This window comes from Macaca fascicularis, chromosome 15, assembly GCF_037993035.2.
Source record: "Macaca fascicularis isolate 582-1 chromosome 15, T2T-MFA8v1.1".
Classification (NCBI taxonomy): Eukaryota; Metazoa; Chordata; class Mammalia; order Primates; family Cercopithecidae; genus Macaca; species Macaca fascicularis.
Window position 1 is genome coordinate 64127712 of NC_088389.1, and position 17259 is coordinate 64144970.

General features: G+C 40.0%; 1 protein-coding gene across 14 annotated transcripts in view; it reads right to left on the bottom strand.

Annotated features, from left to right (window-relative positions):
* Nucleotides 1-17259, bottom strand: part of UNC13B (unc-13 homolog B) — a 235883-nt gene that overhangs the window by 86944 nt on the left and 131680 nt on the right. For 9 of the 14 annotated variants that reach the window (XM_074017186.1, XM_074017187.1, XM_005581386.5 and 6 more), the window contains 2 exons: nt 5201-5515; nt 2342-2432 (listed from right to left, as the gene is read on the bottom strand). In XM_074017186.1, the coding sequence (XP_073873287.1) occupies nt 2342-2432; nt 5201-5515 (406 nt within the window). Of the gene's footprint in view, nt 1-2341; nt 2436-5200; nt 5516-7333; nt 16068-17259 lie in introns of those variants that run through there. The other 5 variants (XM_074017183.1, XM_074017182.1, XM_045374417.3 and 2 more) reach the window with 4 other exon arrangements.

A 17259-nucleotide genomic window follows, 5' to 3' on the forward strand; every position in this document is an offset into this window, starting at 1 on the left:
TATAACTCACGTAGTAAGTTAGAAATGTAAGAGTCATAATGCAATATTGACATAAATAAATTAATGAGAGAAAAGGGAAATCTCTTCCTAAAAATAGAATGCCAACTAATTAATATAGAAAGAATAATAGAAACACAAAGTTACCAATTGGCAAGCACCATTAGTGGTGGTAGATTCAGACAGGAGACGGCTACTTAGCTGGTAGGTAGAGATTTGATGAGGAAAGAGATACCAGCGTATCCTCAGAGTACTGCACCACAAGGCACTTAACAATTACAAAGGGAAAAATGGTGCTTTGACAGTGGAGAAACCTGGCCAATACAAACTTAACCAAGTGATCAAGGCTAACATTATAAATGGTAGGACACATTGACATCAGGTACTTTCTGACGCAATGCTCTGAAAACAGTACAGCATCATTTTATTGTGTAATTCCTGCCATGAAAGGATGGCCTCAGTCCGGACACGAGGAAACACTGAATGGGCCCAAATTGAAGAATATGCTACAAAATGAAAAGCCTATACCATTTAAAACTGCTGAGGATGGGAAACACTGAAGGAGGCTAAAGAGATATCATGACTAAATGCAACGTGTCATCCTGGAATGGATTCTGGATTAGAAAGGAAAAAGGGACATTGTCGGGATGGCTGGCAAAATATGCATAGGGTCTTGATAATAGTGTTGTTATTGTTGTTTGGCAGATGTGAATGGTTATATTGTGGTTATACAGGACAGTAGCCTTGTTTACAGGGAAATACAAAGGAAGATTTAGAAATGACAGAATATCATGTCTCCAACTTTCTCTCAAATGATTCAGAAAAAAGATTGATCATAATGGAGGGAAGGAAATGAAGTAAATGTGAAATGTGAATAGTTGGAGCATCTGGGTGAGGAGACATAGTAGTTCTTTACTGTTTTTGCAACTTTTCCTTAAGTTTGAAATCGCTTCAAAATAAATTAAATTTTAAAGTACATGTGCACATATGTGAGCATGATTGCACTTTTAATATCTGCCAGATATTATACTACCGACAGCCAATTGTCATTAAACATGTAACTTCAATAAATCGTTATATCAAAAAGATACCTGCACCCATATGTTTATTGTAGCACTATTCACAGTAGCAAAAATATCATGGGCTGAGTATAGTGGCTCACACCTGTACTCTCAGCACTTTGGAAGGCCAAAGCGGGAGGATCGCTTGAGGCCAGGAGTTCAAGACCAGCCTGGGCAATACAGCAAGACCCTGCCTCTACAAAAAAAAAAAAATTTTTTTTTTTTTTAATTAGCCAGGCATGGTGGTGCTTGCCTGTAGACCCAGCTACTAAAGAGGCACAGGTAGGAGGATTGCTCGAGCCTAGGAGTTCAAAGCTGCAGTGATCATGCCACTGAACTCAGGTTGGGCAGAAGAGCAAGACCTCAACTCAAAAAAAAAAAAAAAAAAGATATAGAATCAACCTAAGTGTTCATCAACAGATGTCTGGCTTTTAAAAATGTGGTATACACACACACACACACACACACACACACACACCATGGGATACTGCATGGTCTCATTTATAAGTGGGAACTAAATAATGTGTACACATGGATTTATAGACACTGTGGAATAACAGACACTGGAGACTTAGAAGGGTGCAAGCAGGTAAGGAAAGAGAAATTACTTAATGGGGATAATGTACACTATTCGGATGATGGCTACACCCAAAGCCCAGACTTCACCACTATGCAATATATCCATGTATCAAATTTGCACTTGTACCTCCTAAACTTATATGGAAAAAAAAAAAAGCACCTTCTGCCTAAAGACTGCCTACCTCCTGACACACAGATAAAGACACTTTAAACTTGTAACACTGAAAATGAAAAATATTTATCTTTGTTTTTACATTTTTTTATGTTGTTTCAGATCTTAGTGTGTTCATGCTTTGGTACTTCAACTGGCAAATTCCATAGATATTTTTGTACCCTGTTTTGGCCCCTACAGATTAGCCAGTATGAACTGGCTAGGTAAGGGAGACAACTATCCTAAGGGGCTTGAAATCTTCTTTTGCCCTAAATGCAAACTGCTTCAAAGAGACAATGAACAGTACTTGAAAAATAAGCATCTAACTTTATGGTCAGGCTCTCAGCCCACTAGGTCTATTTAATTTCCATTCATCAGCACAGAAGAAAGCCACTGGCCGCTTCCCATCCCTTAAAGCTCTGGCTTAATTGTCATGCATTCCCAGAAGCACACTGTAAGAAGATGACTAATCACTGATTGCTTCTCCAGCACCATATGTCTCCCAATTTCAAAGGAAAAATTGCCCCAACCAGTACTAGAACAGATTTCCTACCTCCTGCAGCTGGAGTCGAACCTTGGTAACTGCTCGGATCCAATGTGCTCTGGCTTGGGTAAATGGTGAAGATACATTCTCCTCAGGAAAACTTGTAACAGAGAAAAAGTACACTTCTTAAAAACAGCCAAGGCCACAAGGTGACACTGCTCAAGGCAAGACTGCCAAATGTCTAAAATAAAATGGTTAGTACTCATGCCTACACTTATTTAGTGATTCAGGTTACTAAAACAGCATAGTACTGAATATCCAATGTGAAAACAATTCCTCTCTAAAACGATAACTCCTTTTGGCTTCTCATCTGTTCCCTCTTTTATTTATTTATTTACTTTTTTGAGACAGAGTCTCAAAAAAGGCCCCTGCCCAGGCTGAAGTGCAGTGGCATGATCATGGCACTCTAAAATGACAATTCCTTTTAGCTTTTCATCTGTTTCCTTCTTTCCTACTCCTTTTTTTCATTTACCCAATTTGGTGGCTTCCTGGAACACTCTGGGATCAGGACTCTAGAGGCAACAGCAAGAGCCTTGAGTCAATAGTAGTATAGAAACCATGCAGAGAGGGGTAGAATAAGCCCTTCAATCCCTTTCACTGCACTTCTTAAAACAATCAGTTCCCTTGGGGGTTTTGCATAGCATCCTTAGGGCAGAATTTTGTTCCTGCAAACCCTTCCTGCTCCAATAAGTATTTTAGAAGTCTTACCCATTCCTTTTTACATGAAAAGTGCCAAGAAAAAAAAAAAAAACAGCCCTTCTACTGCCATGATCTTGTTCCTTGAGCTGCTTCTAGAACACCCTCAGTAAAATGAACAATACACATAACAAAATACCTTTGAGACAGAAACACTACCCTGCATTAGAACAATTCATTATCCACACTAACTAGAATAGTGGTTAATCTTGGCAACAATGTTTCTCCTTTCTCTCTTTGAGGTCTACAGTCAATTCAGCAGACAAGTGTCCACCATCTAGACATGTAAAACATATGGTTGGTTCCGATGCCAACTAAGTGTGTCAACTGTTCTAAAACATTTGTGGGTACTTCTGGCCAAGGTAGAACTGGATTTCACTCTCACAGATAGGACCTGAGAGGACACAACCAGTAGAGGAGGACAAGGACTTGTGCTGGGCACTTCTGCTTCTCCATAAGGAGCTCTGCCCTGATAATAGTGACTGCCAAGTCTAAGGTCTATGGAGAGCCAGAGTCAGTTTTTCAGTGGGTCATCAACCCAATAAGAAGCCTGATCCGCAGCTCACCTCCTGGATGTCCCATCTATTAGATGAGCTACCAGAGATGACTAAAAATCAAAAAAGGGAAGAAGAGAGAAAATAAGTTAATATCTTCAGAAAAGTTTGCGACTCATCTATTAATCCAGTAGTAAAGTAGAAGCATCAGCCACTCCCTAATTTTTACCATGTAATCCACATTCAGTGCTCTGGTCTTTCAGTGAGAGGCTTTATTATTAGATCTTGAAATTTGAAAGTCTACGTCATACCCATCCCTTATCACTCTACCCCAGTGGGCAACTGTCCCTCCAGGGGAAATCTGTCAGGAGACAGTTTTAGTTGTCACAGCTGAGGGTTGCGAGGATTGCTACTGGCATCTAGTGTGTAGAGGCTAGTGACGCTTTTAAACATCCTATAATATACACAACAAAGAATCACCTGGCCCAAAATGTCTCGAGTGCCGAGTCTGAGAACTCTGGCTCTGCTCCAACCTATTGGCTAGTCTAACCAATTTAGCTAGTAATAACATTCAGACTCCGTACTCGGCTTCATTATGAGATGTTAAAGAGGACACATTTTAAATTTTTCTTCCCATGGATATGAATTGGCAGACACATTGCTAGGCCCTGAGGAGGCCGAGGGGTGGGTTACATCTGACTTCTAGATCAATTCTTTCTTAACTCTGTCCTGGGTTTTTCAGCCAGGGAAAAGCAAAACAAAATGTTCACCAAAAAAAGTTACAACAGAAATCACTGTTATTTTCCAATGGGATTTTCCCTGAAGTTCCTCCTAATTACCTGGTATTTTCAGGCTGATTTCTCATCCTCTAGCCCATACCAGCAGAATAGGTACCAGGTCACTGTTCTGAGCAGTTCAACACACATACACATATACCTGTACATAAGTACATGCACACACTGACCCGGACCAACCCCTTTGAACAAGTTTGGGCCAGAGGCCAAAGTAGCATTCTTAATAGGTTAGGAAGTCAGCCAAAGTACGCACAACAGCCCCAGTGGATGAAATAACCTGGCTCAAGTCAGTTCCTGACTCAGAGGCTGCCATATACAAGGTCAACTAGTAAGCTATGAACTGCAAACTCAAGAAGTCCTGGTACACTGCATCTCACTAACGACAAAGAACCCAAATGCTGGCCAGGTGCAGTGGCACACACCTGTAATCCCAGCACTTTGGGAGTTTGAGGCAGGTGGATTGCTTGAGCTCAGGAGTTCAAGACCAGCCTGGGCAACATGGTGAAACCTTGTCTCTACAAAAAATACCATTAGCCAGGTGTGGTGGTGCACAGCTAGTAGTCCCAGGGACTCAGGAGGCTGAGGTGGGAGAATCGCTTGAGACCAGGCTGTCGAGGCTGCAGTGAGCCAAGATCGAGCCAGCCTGGGCAACAGAGTGAGATTCTATCTCAAAAACAAACAAAAACCCAAATGTTCAGAGATCTCCAAAATATCTTGGAAAGTACACCATAAATCAAAGGAAGCAATATAGAGTTGAGCTTAGGTGTGTTAACTACCACCATACCCAGCTGCAGGGAAACAAATGACAATCACTTATTTTCAACAATACCACAGGGCAGGTACTGAGGAAGCCATGTGAGCTCCTCAAGGGAGCTGTTGCCTACCTTTCCTGAGGACCTAGGAAGTGGTCTTTGTGCAGCATCAGATCTGGGGGAGGGTAGGTTGTGGCATCTTCTTTCGTCTCCTTGGGTTCACATGCTGCCTCCTTCTCTGCTTGAACTGTCACCTCCAAGGGTTTCTCTTGTTCTCTGAAACCTGCTTGGCCATCTCTGGACAGGCTGTTAGAGCTGTGGCAAGAATGAATTGAGTCCCTCTCCCGATGGTCGTCATCTTGTTCATGATACTGGTCTAGCTCACTTAGCTGAGAGCTTCCTTGACTCACATTACAGGAGGAGCCATACCTACTGCTGCTGGTGGGGCTGTGAGAATGACAGAAAGACAGAAAAGTAAATAAATGCAATCAAGGACCAGGACAAAAGCATGGAGACATCCAGGAAATAATGACTATATCAGTAGCAAGAATCAAATAGGAGGTTCCTGGGAAGAGAGGACCAAACTTCATAATCTAGAATAGTCTCTATTCAGCAAAAACACAACAGGAAAACAACACAACATGCTGGGTTCTCCAACGACACTTAACCTCAGCCCAGTACTTGACTTTGAAGGATATTTTATCTTAATAGGCTATTTGTGAGTAGGATTAAAAATTATTAAAATGGCCTGTTACTTGTTCCTAAAATTCTTTATTCAGTCTTCTGAAGAAGCTTGTCCAGTGGCTGTGATTAAATTTTTTTAAATTTCCACACAGTAAAATGGAATGAATGAACTCCACTCTTTTTCTATTACTTATTACACTGAGGTCATTATTTCTTCCTCTACAATTGTAAATGTGTATTCTTGTACCTTAGGATGAGCAAAGGAGAGTAGATATGTTCCTTCAATTATCATCTCAGTTTCCTCATCTGCAAGACGAGTTAATAGAACCCATTAGAAGATGGAGGCCAGGACCAAGAGATTCCACAAAGGAATGGACTCATCAACGTAAGTGCTACAATGATATCCCTGGCAGCATAGGAAGTGTCCCAAAGATGAACATCTGTAACTGAGCTTCTTTCAGGGCAAGGCTCAGTTTTGGAAAGAGTGGACAAAGTCCAACTCCAGGATCTGGGTCAGAGCTGTATTCATGCATCTCTGTATCTGAAGGCCAGCAAGCCAATCTTTTCTCAATCACCTGTATTCCCATGTCCAGAAAGTTATGAGAGAAAGCAGTTGTAGCAGAGAAAGTGACAGTGGCAAGAAGGGCAGAGTGGTGGAAAGAAGAGCAGTACCTAGAAGTTACTTCCTTGAGTTTTATGGCCGTATCATCTAAGGGCTTCAGTTCTTTTGAAGAATTTTCTTACCACAGAGTCAAGCCTTTAAACTAAAGGGCTTGTGTTTACCCTTGGTCAAAGAAGAGAAATCACTGTTATTTTCCAATGGGATTTTCCCTAAAGTTCCTCCTAATTACCTGGTATTTTCAGGCTGATTTCTGATCCTCTAGCCCATGCCAGCAGAATAGGTACTAGGTCACTGCTCTGAGTAGTTCAACACACATACAAAAATACTTGTACATAAGTACACACACACTGACCCTGACCAACCCCTTTGAACAAGTCTGGGCCAGAGGTCAAGGTAGCATTCTTAATCTGTGATGTATGGTACTGCTTCTTAGGGGAAATAATAGTACCCTCTGCAGATGGATCCAGCACACTGCTCGAGACTGAAGAACTACAGCAAAGGACACCTCTGAGTTCCTGTGAGATTTTACTCAAAGCATTTATCAGACATCAGCCTTGAGGGTAGTAAAAGGCAGAGATGATACCCTGGAAGAAGTTATGTAAATCTGTATGGAATAGGATATGGGAATACAGACTATCCCAAGGCATCCTTTGCACTTTGTATTTAACTTAAAACACTCATTGCCACTGGAGAAAGCATCTTAGAAGACTTGAAAAAACAAAGCAAAATAGGTCTATCCCCATCTCCTACAAGATATAAGTGCCTCAGGCCCAAGGAAGCATCCTAGCCTATCATGTAGTTGTAGTTAATATACTACCAACTACTCGCTACCTCTTCCTGCCCTCCTTTCTCCATTTCGCATTATACAAGGCAGAGCAAACCAGAGTGAGTAAATCTCCAGGCCCAGCCTTTGCTTTAAGCAGGAAGCTCCTTGTTCCAACAAATGAATTACAATTGGCATAGAGAGAAGAGGAGGATGAAAATACCCACACATTGAGTTCTTGTTATTTAACCCCTAATTAACATGAAGCTCGGGTACTAGGAAAGACACAGGAAGGATAAAAAGTAAGCTATGATTAATCTACCACTAAGTCACTTGCATCATAAATGGTCGATTCTTTAAAGCCATTTATGATGCTTGAGTTAAGAACAGGCCTTTTGTTGGTCATTGGCTCCATGATGTCATTCAGAGTGACTGGCTGCTGTACATTCAAATCAGAGTCAGTACTAGCAGGCACTGCCTCCTCTTCCTGTTTTTCTGGCTGGTGAAATATCTCAGAGACAGTGGAGGGTTCTTCCTCATGTTTCCCTGAAGGACAGGTGGGGCTACAGAGGTTGCCTTTGGTATCCCAGTGTTCTCCGGATGCTGAGATTTCCTGCTGGTTTCCCCCTTCTCCAGGTCCTGAAAGCCCCTGAGCACAGACCTCTGGCCTGGCCGCCAGCTGCTCAGAGGTCCCAGAGGGCTGAGTGTAGACTTTATCTGGCTGAGCACTGGCCCCAGATATCTGAGAAGACTCCAAAGCTTTGTTAGTCTCACTGGAGTAAAGGTCCTGATCACTACTAGTAACTAAAACCGGAGGGGAAGATTCTGTAGGCATTTGCTCAGGGCCCCATTTGTTCTCTTTTGGCCACGGAAATGAAAGATCCACCTTTCCAAACCCTAGTTTTGAATCACTTGCTGGTACACTTCCTTTCCCCTCACCATTTCCCTCAAAGAAAGTTGACAACTTCTTAAAACTGGACATTAAACCAGTCTCTGCTGCTCTATTGCCAGAGGGGAGAGATGAGGAAAAGAAAGAGCTCAGTGGTTTCCCGTGGTTAGTAGCAGAGGATGGCAAACGAAGCTTTGGCCAACTGGTCACATTTGGGATCTCAAAACGTGGTCTTGACTGCTCTGTTTCCTGGGGGACTGCAGGTGGATCTTTCTTGGCATGAATTATCTCACAACTGTCTTTGGCAGGAAGCACAGAGTCCTCCAGCAGAGGATAAGAAAAGCGCCCTTCGGTTTCCAGTGTGGTGCTCTGGCTCACACTTGCATCACTGAACAGGGTAGTATCAGTTTCTAGTGAACTGGCTGGATGCAGCTCCAGTAAGTCTTGGTTTGTGGAGGCAGTTTGAATAGCTGGCTCTGGCTCAAGAGGAAGAGGTGGCTGAATTGGAGGAAGCTCTTCGGCAATGCAGGTAGGATCTGATTGCAACTGTGTTGGCAGCGCAATGTTCTCTGCTTCTAATGATGCCTCTGTGTCTGTAGCTTGCAATATCCCCATGTCTCCTTCATCACTCAGAGACAATACTCCTTGCCCAGTATCATCGCCTGAGAAAGAAGATGTATTAATTGTTTCAGAACGTTGAAGTTCCAGAATATTTTCAGGAGTATTATTGTCTTCCATTTTGGTTGTTAGCTTAGGATCATCTGTCAAGATATCTGATTCTGGCTTTGCACTAACCACAGTCATTTTACAGTCACTGAGAGTAGATTCTGAATTGGGTGCTGTAAAGGCAGCTTCTCTCCTTTCTGGAGGTGCTGATCCTACAGCATCTCTGGAACAACCATTCTGAAGCCATGTAGTAGCTGGGAGAGATGATTCTCGTTTGTATGACTCTGGCTTGGGACTTTTGAAAATTCCAAATAATTCATCTTTGAGGGGCTGAGATGATGCATCAGAAGCAAGAGAGAAAAAGGAGTTTTTCTTTGGAGATTTAGCAGAGGAGAAAAGTCCAGAGAGTGTTTTGGGAGGTTCAATTAAGCTCCCAGAGAAAGATTTCACTTTGGTCACAAACCCTGAAAGCATGTCTACTGAAGATCCCAATGCAGATTTGTCTTCCTCTTTATCTGCATCTTGGTTCTGAAGGTTCCCTGCACACCCTGGCTCCGGAGAGGAAGAGGCTGGCCCCAGGATCTGTGGTAAGACCTCATCGGGGGCCTTTTCTAATGGCAAGTTCACTGGTTCAGTAGTAAATTTCTCATTTTGGTGGTAGTTCGTACAACTCTCTAAGTCATTGAATTTTTCAGTTAACTGTTTAGCAAGTGAAAAAGAGTTGGACAGTGAGTCACTGGGGAAGGCTTTGTGGTTGAAAGCCTCTTCTTCATGGGGAACTATCCCAAGGTTCTCTGGGCCAATGAGGAATGTTTCAGCCTGTGCCTGAAATTCTGGTGAAGGAGGAACAATGTCTTTATTCATCTGGAAATCCACTGATGTTCGTGGTCCAGTATTGGAACTCAGTTTTTCCTCACAGTCCCTCTTCTCTACACTGAGCTTATCTGCAAGGGAGGTAACCTCAACTGTGTTGTTAATGGAAATACAAGGTGCCATTCGCTGTTCATGAACTACTTCTTGGGCTATGCTATCTCTATGACCACTGGAACTTTCTCTGGTCATTGTGCTACCACTGTCTATAAAAACATTTGACTTCTTACAGGGCTGGGAGGTCACTGGAACAACAGTTGAAATGCTTTGTTTTTCCCCAGAGGTCTCCTTATTTTGATCCAAAAAGGGCAAGCTGAAGAAACTAAAAGTAGAGCTACTATGAGAGGTATCCTTCTTAATGCTTGAGCTAGCAGTGGAAAAAAAGGAAGGAAGTGTGAATAGCCCTTCTGCTTGAGATTTGGCTCTTGGTAGACTAGCAGAGGCTCTGTTCTCAGATTTTTCAGATCCAGTCAGAAAAGAAAATATACTCTTTTTGGTTGGTAACTCTGGTTGAGGTGAAGATGTTGTAGCCATGGAGAAACTCCAGTCTTTGTCAGAAAAATGATATTGTTCATTTGAATTTCTCTTGCTCAGGGTATCAAAGGATATTTCATTACTTTTTGAAGCTTCTGTCACTGTAGTCACACCACTAGTTTCTACTGAAGAATCCCTGGAAGACTCTTTGAGACTACTTGTTGAAAAAGATGAATTAGGTGACTGCTGGATTAGGTGGTCTCTGAATGGTACCTCTTTTTCAGTCAAATCATTACCCTGGATCCCTCTAGTTGATGGTTCCTTTAACCTACTGTCATCAATAGTAGTCTGTTTGTTCAGTCTTCTAACTCTAGCCTTCCCTTTAGAGGAAATTGGTGCAGCAGGAAAGTTCCCAGCACCCTGGCTAGCTAGCTCTATAGGAGTAGGACTTGACCTGACCTCATCCTTATTAGTCACTGAAGAAACAGACATATTTTCAGTTGTCTGTATAGGAGATACATTGGCTTTAAAGAAATCCCCAAGGGTACCCCAAAAATTTGAAACACCAGAAGATTCTTTCTTTTCCTGAGGTGATATCTTGACATTTGTATCACCAGTCTTTTCTAAGTTTGGTGATCCTTCTTTATTCACCTGAGTTTTAAAAAGGTTCAAAAATCCAGATGACTGTTTTTCATTTGCTGTCATACTAACTGAAGATTCTCTACTGAAGAGTTTCAATGCAGTTTTAAATAATGTTTCCTCAGACTCTCTGGACGACTGGTCCTGGGGAAGCTCACAATTCTCATGCTCATCCCTACTATGCTGAGGTGCAGGAGAAACTGAAATAGAGTCCATTGTAGTGATTTCGTCATCTTTTACACCTAATTTAGCCTGAGGAGTTGTTTGGCTTAACTGGAAACCAGATTTTAACAAACTTTGCTTTTTCACATGAATGTTTTTATTTAAAGAGAATTCTTGCCTTATATTTTTGGTCAATTCTGGATGCTGAACATTGGATACTATCTGTCTTTCTGAATCCTTGAGAAGACTTTTTTCCTCATTTGGGGAGTTACCCTCTAATTGCTTACTCATGATTAATGACTGAAAGCCATCATTTGTGAGCTCTGCTAAATCTGACTGCTGACAGACTTTCTGCATGGCCGAAGACTCTAAGGATTCACTCTTATCAAAATTCAAAGTACTTCCAACTGAGGCACCCAAAACAGAAAATACTGAAGTCACTTTGTTCACTAATGATGTCTCTTCCGCTTGTTGTGAGCCTTTAGTCATATTTTCAGGGTGAACCAAAGAGGCAACTTCTTCAACAGAAGGCTGAAGCCAATGGAAACTGGAAAGCTGAACTGATGAATCTTTAGTTAGAGGTTGGTTTTTATCTCTCTCTATAATTTGATCTCTGTTTAAGACATGATTACTAATAGTTTGGGGCTGACTTCTGAGATCTAATGTACATTCAGGATCTTCAGAACTACATGGCCTTTCCTTGAAAGATCTAAAATCTCCTTTAAACTTTTGACGATTATAGCCTGAAAAATCTAGTGGCTGATCGCTTTGGTCATAACTTGACTCTTTAAGTACTTGTGAAAAGGTTTCTAAATTTAGATACAAGGGTTCTTCACTTCTTGGCAAAGCTAAAGATAAATCAAGAGGGTCATCAATTGGTTCCTCTTCAACATACCACAATATTTCGTCTTCCTCATCAAGTACTTTAAAACTACAGGCAGAAATAATGCTGTTATCCAACATAATACTTGATAGACCATTTGTCTGTAAATCACAATCCAAATAATCTTGATAAGAATCAGGTATAAATAAATATGCATACTGCCCAGTAGAATCAGTGAGAAGAGAATAGATATATTGACCATCATGAAACATATAATATCCATAATCCCCATCCTCTGATGGCCACCACACTCCATGTTCAAGACATGACAACCATTCCTGGTACTCATAACCAAAACTTGAAAAAACAAAATTTTCATCCATCCTTAATGATTTTTGATCAACTATGGGGCATCTAGTCTTTTCATGATCTGATGAAGAACTTAAGTCAATCGGTAATTCTTCTAGTGAATTATTAGCCTCATTAATTGGAAGAGGACCAGAGTTTCCATATAATGAGTTAGCTGCCCACACATCACCTCTTAATAAGTAATCTTCATTAAATGCTAACTGATTGAATGATTCATATGGTAAGTCACACCAAATGACACTGTTTGGATTTGTTCTCCACTCCAAGATATTTGCATTTTGATCTTTTTGGCAAAAATTTATCACTGAGTTTTCTGAGTCAAGCCACAAGAAAGCATCTGCTGATGGAAATCTATTTTGATTTAACATATAATAAACTGGCTGAAGTTTTCTGGAATTTTTAGACAAATCTTTCATGTCAGAGTCCCATTCAAAACAGAAAGGACTGTTCATCTCTTCAAAAGCCTGATAATTGTTTGATTTATTGAGAATGTTAGTATTTAGTACAGGTGAATTTAACTTCTTTGAATTTTCATGTAGTTTTGCCTCAAGAACATGGTTTGGCATTTGCCTCTTAGCCATAGATTTATCCAAAAAACCTAGCTGAGCACTTGGAGCACAGTGAAGTACAGTATTCTCAGAGGAGGGACGATGCTTTTCACTTTGCTGATTTTTCCCTGTAGGAGAACAATGATGATTATCAACCCCAGCATCAGATAATGGTATGTTTTCTTTAGGTAACAAGGAGGCTTCTACGAAGCCAGAAGTTTCATGTTTTTCAACATAGTTCTTCGGGTTCTCAGACGTCACATATGAAGTAGCAGGGACCTCATCCAAAGATAAATGCATATCTCCATTCAAACTCTTCGTGTTGCCTAAAGACACGAACTTTGCTTCCTCCGGTTTATGATCAGTCATACTGCTATTTGATAGCAGGTTAAATATTCCAGAGATTAAACCTGGGGTATCATTCTTGTGATGGTAGTCATCATTTTTCAAATTTAATTCTTGACTAGACAAATTTTCAGCAGAAGAAAACCTATTAAACAGGCCAGAAAGGAAGCTTCCTTGGGTTTTTTTCTTGGAAGTCTTATCTATAACCTTATCTTCATTAATTTCATTAACCAAAGTGGATTTCGAAGTGGCAGAAATACACTCTAATGCAGAGTCTGATGCTACTGAAGATGTTGCTTGTATTAGACTCTTACCTTCTCTTAAAGGATCTGAAGTTATATATTTTTTGGGCACAACTCCAGGGATGGCTAATCCATCTCTTTCAAAATTCTCTCCTGCTGTGTGGTCACTTGGATTTAATTCCTCTATACTCCCAAATTTCCCCGGATCATTATTAATATTTGTAACTGAATCAGACTGTATTATATTAAATTTGGCATCTTCAGGACTATTTCTTTGGTCATTCTGATTAAATTCCTCTGTACTGTCAAATTGCCCTAGATTATTATGAATATTTGGAACTGAACTAGATTTTATTGAACTAAGTTTGGCATCTTCAGGACAATTTACTTGGTCACTCTTATTAAATTCCTTTGTACTGTCAAACTTCTCTAGATCATCAGGAATATTTGGAACTGAACGAGATTTTATTGAATTAAGTTTGGCATCTTCAGGACAATTTATTTGGTCATTCTTTTTAAATTCCTCTGTGCTGTCAAATTTTCCTAGATCACTATGAATATTTGGAACATAACTAGATTTTACTGAACTATGTTTGGTATCTTCATGGCAATTTTTTTTGCTCTCCTCATCAGTGGTTACTGCTGAGCCATCATTAACAGTAACCTTGCTGTCAGTGAAAGAAAATTTAAACAAAGGAAAAATGCTTCCTTTCTCTTTTAACTCCTGTTGCTTTTCAGAATGACCAAGACCTCTAAAAAATGGAAGATTTAGTTTTCCACTAAAGGAAAAGGAACGACCATCTTTCTTAGAGCCGCTTTCCAATCCATCTTCCTCCACCTGGTGAATTTTCACAGATTCTGACAAACTTTCCTTTGAACAAGTCTCAGGGGAAGTGAGCAAAAACTGGCTAAATGATTTTCTGAGTGGCTCAAGGAAATCATCATTACCAGTAACTTTGTCTTCCTCTAATGGCTTTGAAGATACCTCTTTACTTGCAGTTCTACTGCCAGCTATACAAGGATGTCCTGGAGTATCTTTGGCACATATTTTTTGTTGATCTGGTAACACAGACACATCTATACAGGGTTTTCCCTCCAATAGACTCTCAATGTCATCATTTTTACTTGCAGAACTAGCTAAGTTTGAAGGTTCACTAGTTACTTGGGAGGACAACAAATTCTCACTTGTGGGCATCTGGAACCAGCCCGTAGTTTCTTCATCACTACTATTTAATGCAATGATGCTACTACTGTGATTGTCAAGAGTGCCTTCCCTTTTATTTAACTCCAAACCACACTCAACAAAGCTTTCTTTTCTCGGTGGCTTACTCTGGTCATCATCTTTTTTTGTTTCCTCCTTTTCTGAAAAGATCTTCAATGGATTTAACCTGCTGAAAACCGACTTTATAACCGAACTCTGACTCTGTAGAGACGAGTCCTTTGCAATACTTTCTGTTGCATTCTCAAAGTATAAGCTCCCAGTTTTATTGCCCATGTGCTCATTTTCAGAGGTTTTTCCATGTCTGCCTATATTCACATTATCATCTCTTTGAGAAGATAATGGAGATTGCATGGAAAGATCCTTTTCCAATACTGCCATGGCTCTGGGTTTAGATCCCAAATTAATCGCCTCTATTTGATTAAGAGTTTCTGCTTTTTCTGGAACTAAGGAAACCAACTTTTCCACAGAGTTTGTTAGATGCTTTGTACCTGAACCCACTTTTTCTGTGAGTGAACTAAACAAAGAACCAACAGCACATTTTACTCCAGTCAACTCAGGGAAAGAGATGGCCGTGTCCTTGTCATTCTTGACAACAGTTACAGGTGGTATTTCATCCCCAGGCGTTCTCTGTTCTGCATCAACAGTACTATTTTGTTTATGTGATTTTTTAGTTTTTGAAAGTGAACCAAATCTATTAATCTCCTCTTCCTTCTCTGCTAAATATTCTGACACAGTTTCTACCAAACACTGAAGCTCATCCATTGTATCAATATGGTCCTCCTTGGGCTCCTCAATAGAGGAAGGCGTTATCTCTTCTGTAGAGCACCCAGACAGATCTCCAAGTGTTTTTGCATCACAATTCATCCTTTGTAATGGCAATGCTGAATTTGCTACATAATATTCTTCAGGAAAATCTCCAAGATGGTGGACACTGGATGAATGCCATGTTGGTGACTGTAAATTTTCCTGCTTATCAGAAATGGGGGAACCCAGAAGTTCATCAGAAGTACTACTAGTAGAATCTTCAAGAATATCTAATGAGGTAAAATTAGTGACATGCTGGTTTGAGCCAGATGACTTTTCACAGTGTCTTAAACAACTGCACAGATGATAATCATGACTTTCCAACTTAATGCGCTGCAGGCCACTCTTAACCACAAATCCATTTTTGTAGGGGTACAAAACTGGGTACCCCATATTTTGTTTCTTATTTTCAGTATGGCAAAGGGTACAATTTTCAGTATTAGAATATGTACTTTTGTAGTTAGTCTTAGTTTCAGATCTCTCATCATAATGCCTTCTTTCAGTGTCTTCAAAATAATTGTATAAGGGTTTCTTTTTTCTTCGTCTATCTAGTGTATCATATTTTTGAGGATACCTGGAGAAAACAGATGCTTCAACCTTAAATTCAGTAGAGAATTCTGTTTGTTGGCTCTGAGGTGGTGACTTTTTCCTGTTCTTATACTTTGGTTGTTTCTGTTGGCTGTAGTATTTATCCATTTTTGAAAGGGTTCTAATTTCTTTTACCTCTGCTTCCTTCAAGTTTATGTTATTATTTTCTAGACACTCTTGTGATATTTTCCCCTCTATCTCCTTATGTATATCTTCTTGCTCTTCATAGTCAACATCAGAGAAGGCTGAAATAATCCTAATTTTTTCATCTTTTGCCCGTGAGCCTTGTCTGATGTGAAGGGATAAAATTGGAGGAACAATAAAGCAAAGAAAAAGGAAGAGACAGGGAAAAGGAAGAAAGAAGTTATAAGATTTAATACATGTTCAATGAGAAGACTAGAATAATAAAATTGCCAATGTGACAAAAAGCATTCAGACTAAAAAAATATGAAAAAGAAATCCACATGTTCTTAAACATTATATCAATGTAGCCAAAATAGCTTATTCCATATCAGAAAAAGAACAGTTATAATATCAATTTTTAAATGCTTCAACTTGCAAATTTTCATTGGTGAGCTTTTTAGAATTCTTTTATTTTTCTAAGAAACAAACAAAAAAATTAAACATGTTGTACCAATATCTAGAATGTATTTGCAATATTAAAGTATACCATAAAAACATATCAAGGAATTTCAAGAAACCGAAATTTGCTGATAAATTTTTAGTCTAAAAAGAAGTCAAGCTGTTAACTTTCTGAAAGTTATATTTGAGGATGTACAGCCAAGAATATAGTCAAACATATTTCTTTTAATAAGAAAAAAATACATATAAAACATTTTTTTACTATCAGCAGAAGTCAAACTTTGTTATACTACAAAAAATAACAAATCATTTAAGGCATTATAATTTTTTTTTGAGACGGAGTTTCGCTCTTGTTGCCCAAGCTGAGTGCAATGGCACAATCTCAGCTCACTGCAACCTCCGCCTCCTGGGTTCAAGCAATTCTCCTGCCTCAGCCTCCTGAGTAGGTGGGATTACAGGTTCCCACCACCAGGCCCAGCTAATTTTTGTATTTTTAGCAGAGGTGGGTTTTCACCATGTTGGCCAGGCTGGTCTCGAACTCCTGACTTCAGGTGACCCACCCGCCTCAGCCTCCCAAACTACTGGGATTACAGGTGTGAGCCACCACGCCCAGCCTAAGGCATTACGATTTGCTGTTTGTGAAATCTAAAAGCTATATGCATTGAGGATCACAGTAAAAAGAAAATCTTTCCCTATACTGATTATAGCAGCAGAAGCTACATGTGAGACTTATGAATACTGAAGACAGTCTGACCTTTCTTTCAGTTAGGTTGCAGACTGCCTTCTTCTATGTACCAAGGTAGTGATGGAGAAAGAATCTACAGGCTAGGAGCTTATTAGGTCAGTGTGTTCTTTATAGATCTAACATCCAAAGCATTCATTTAGGAAACAGGAGCAAG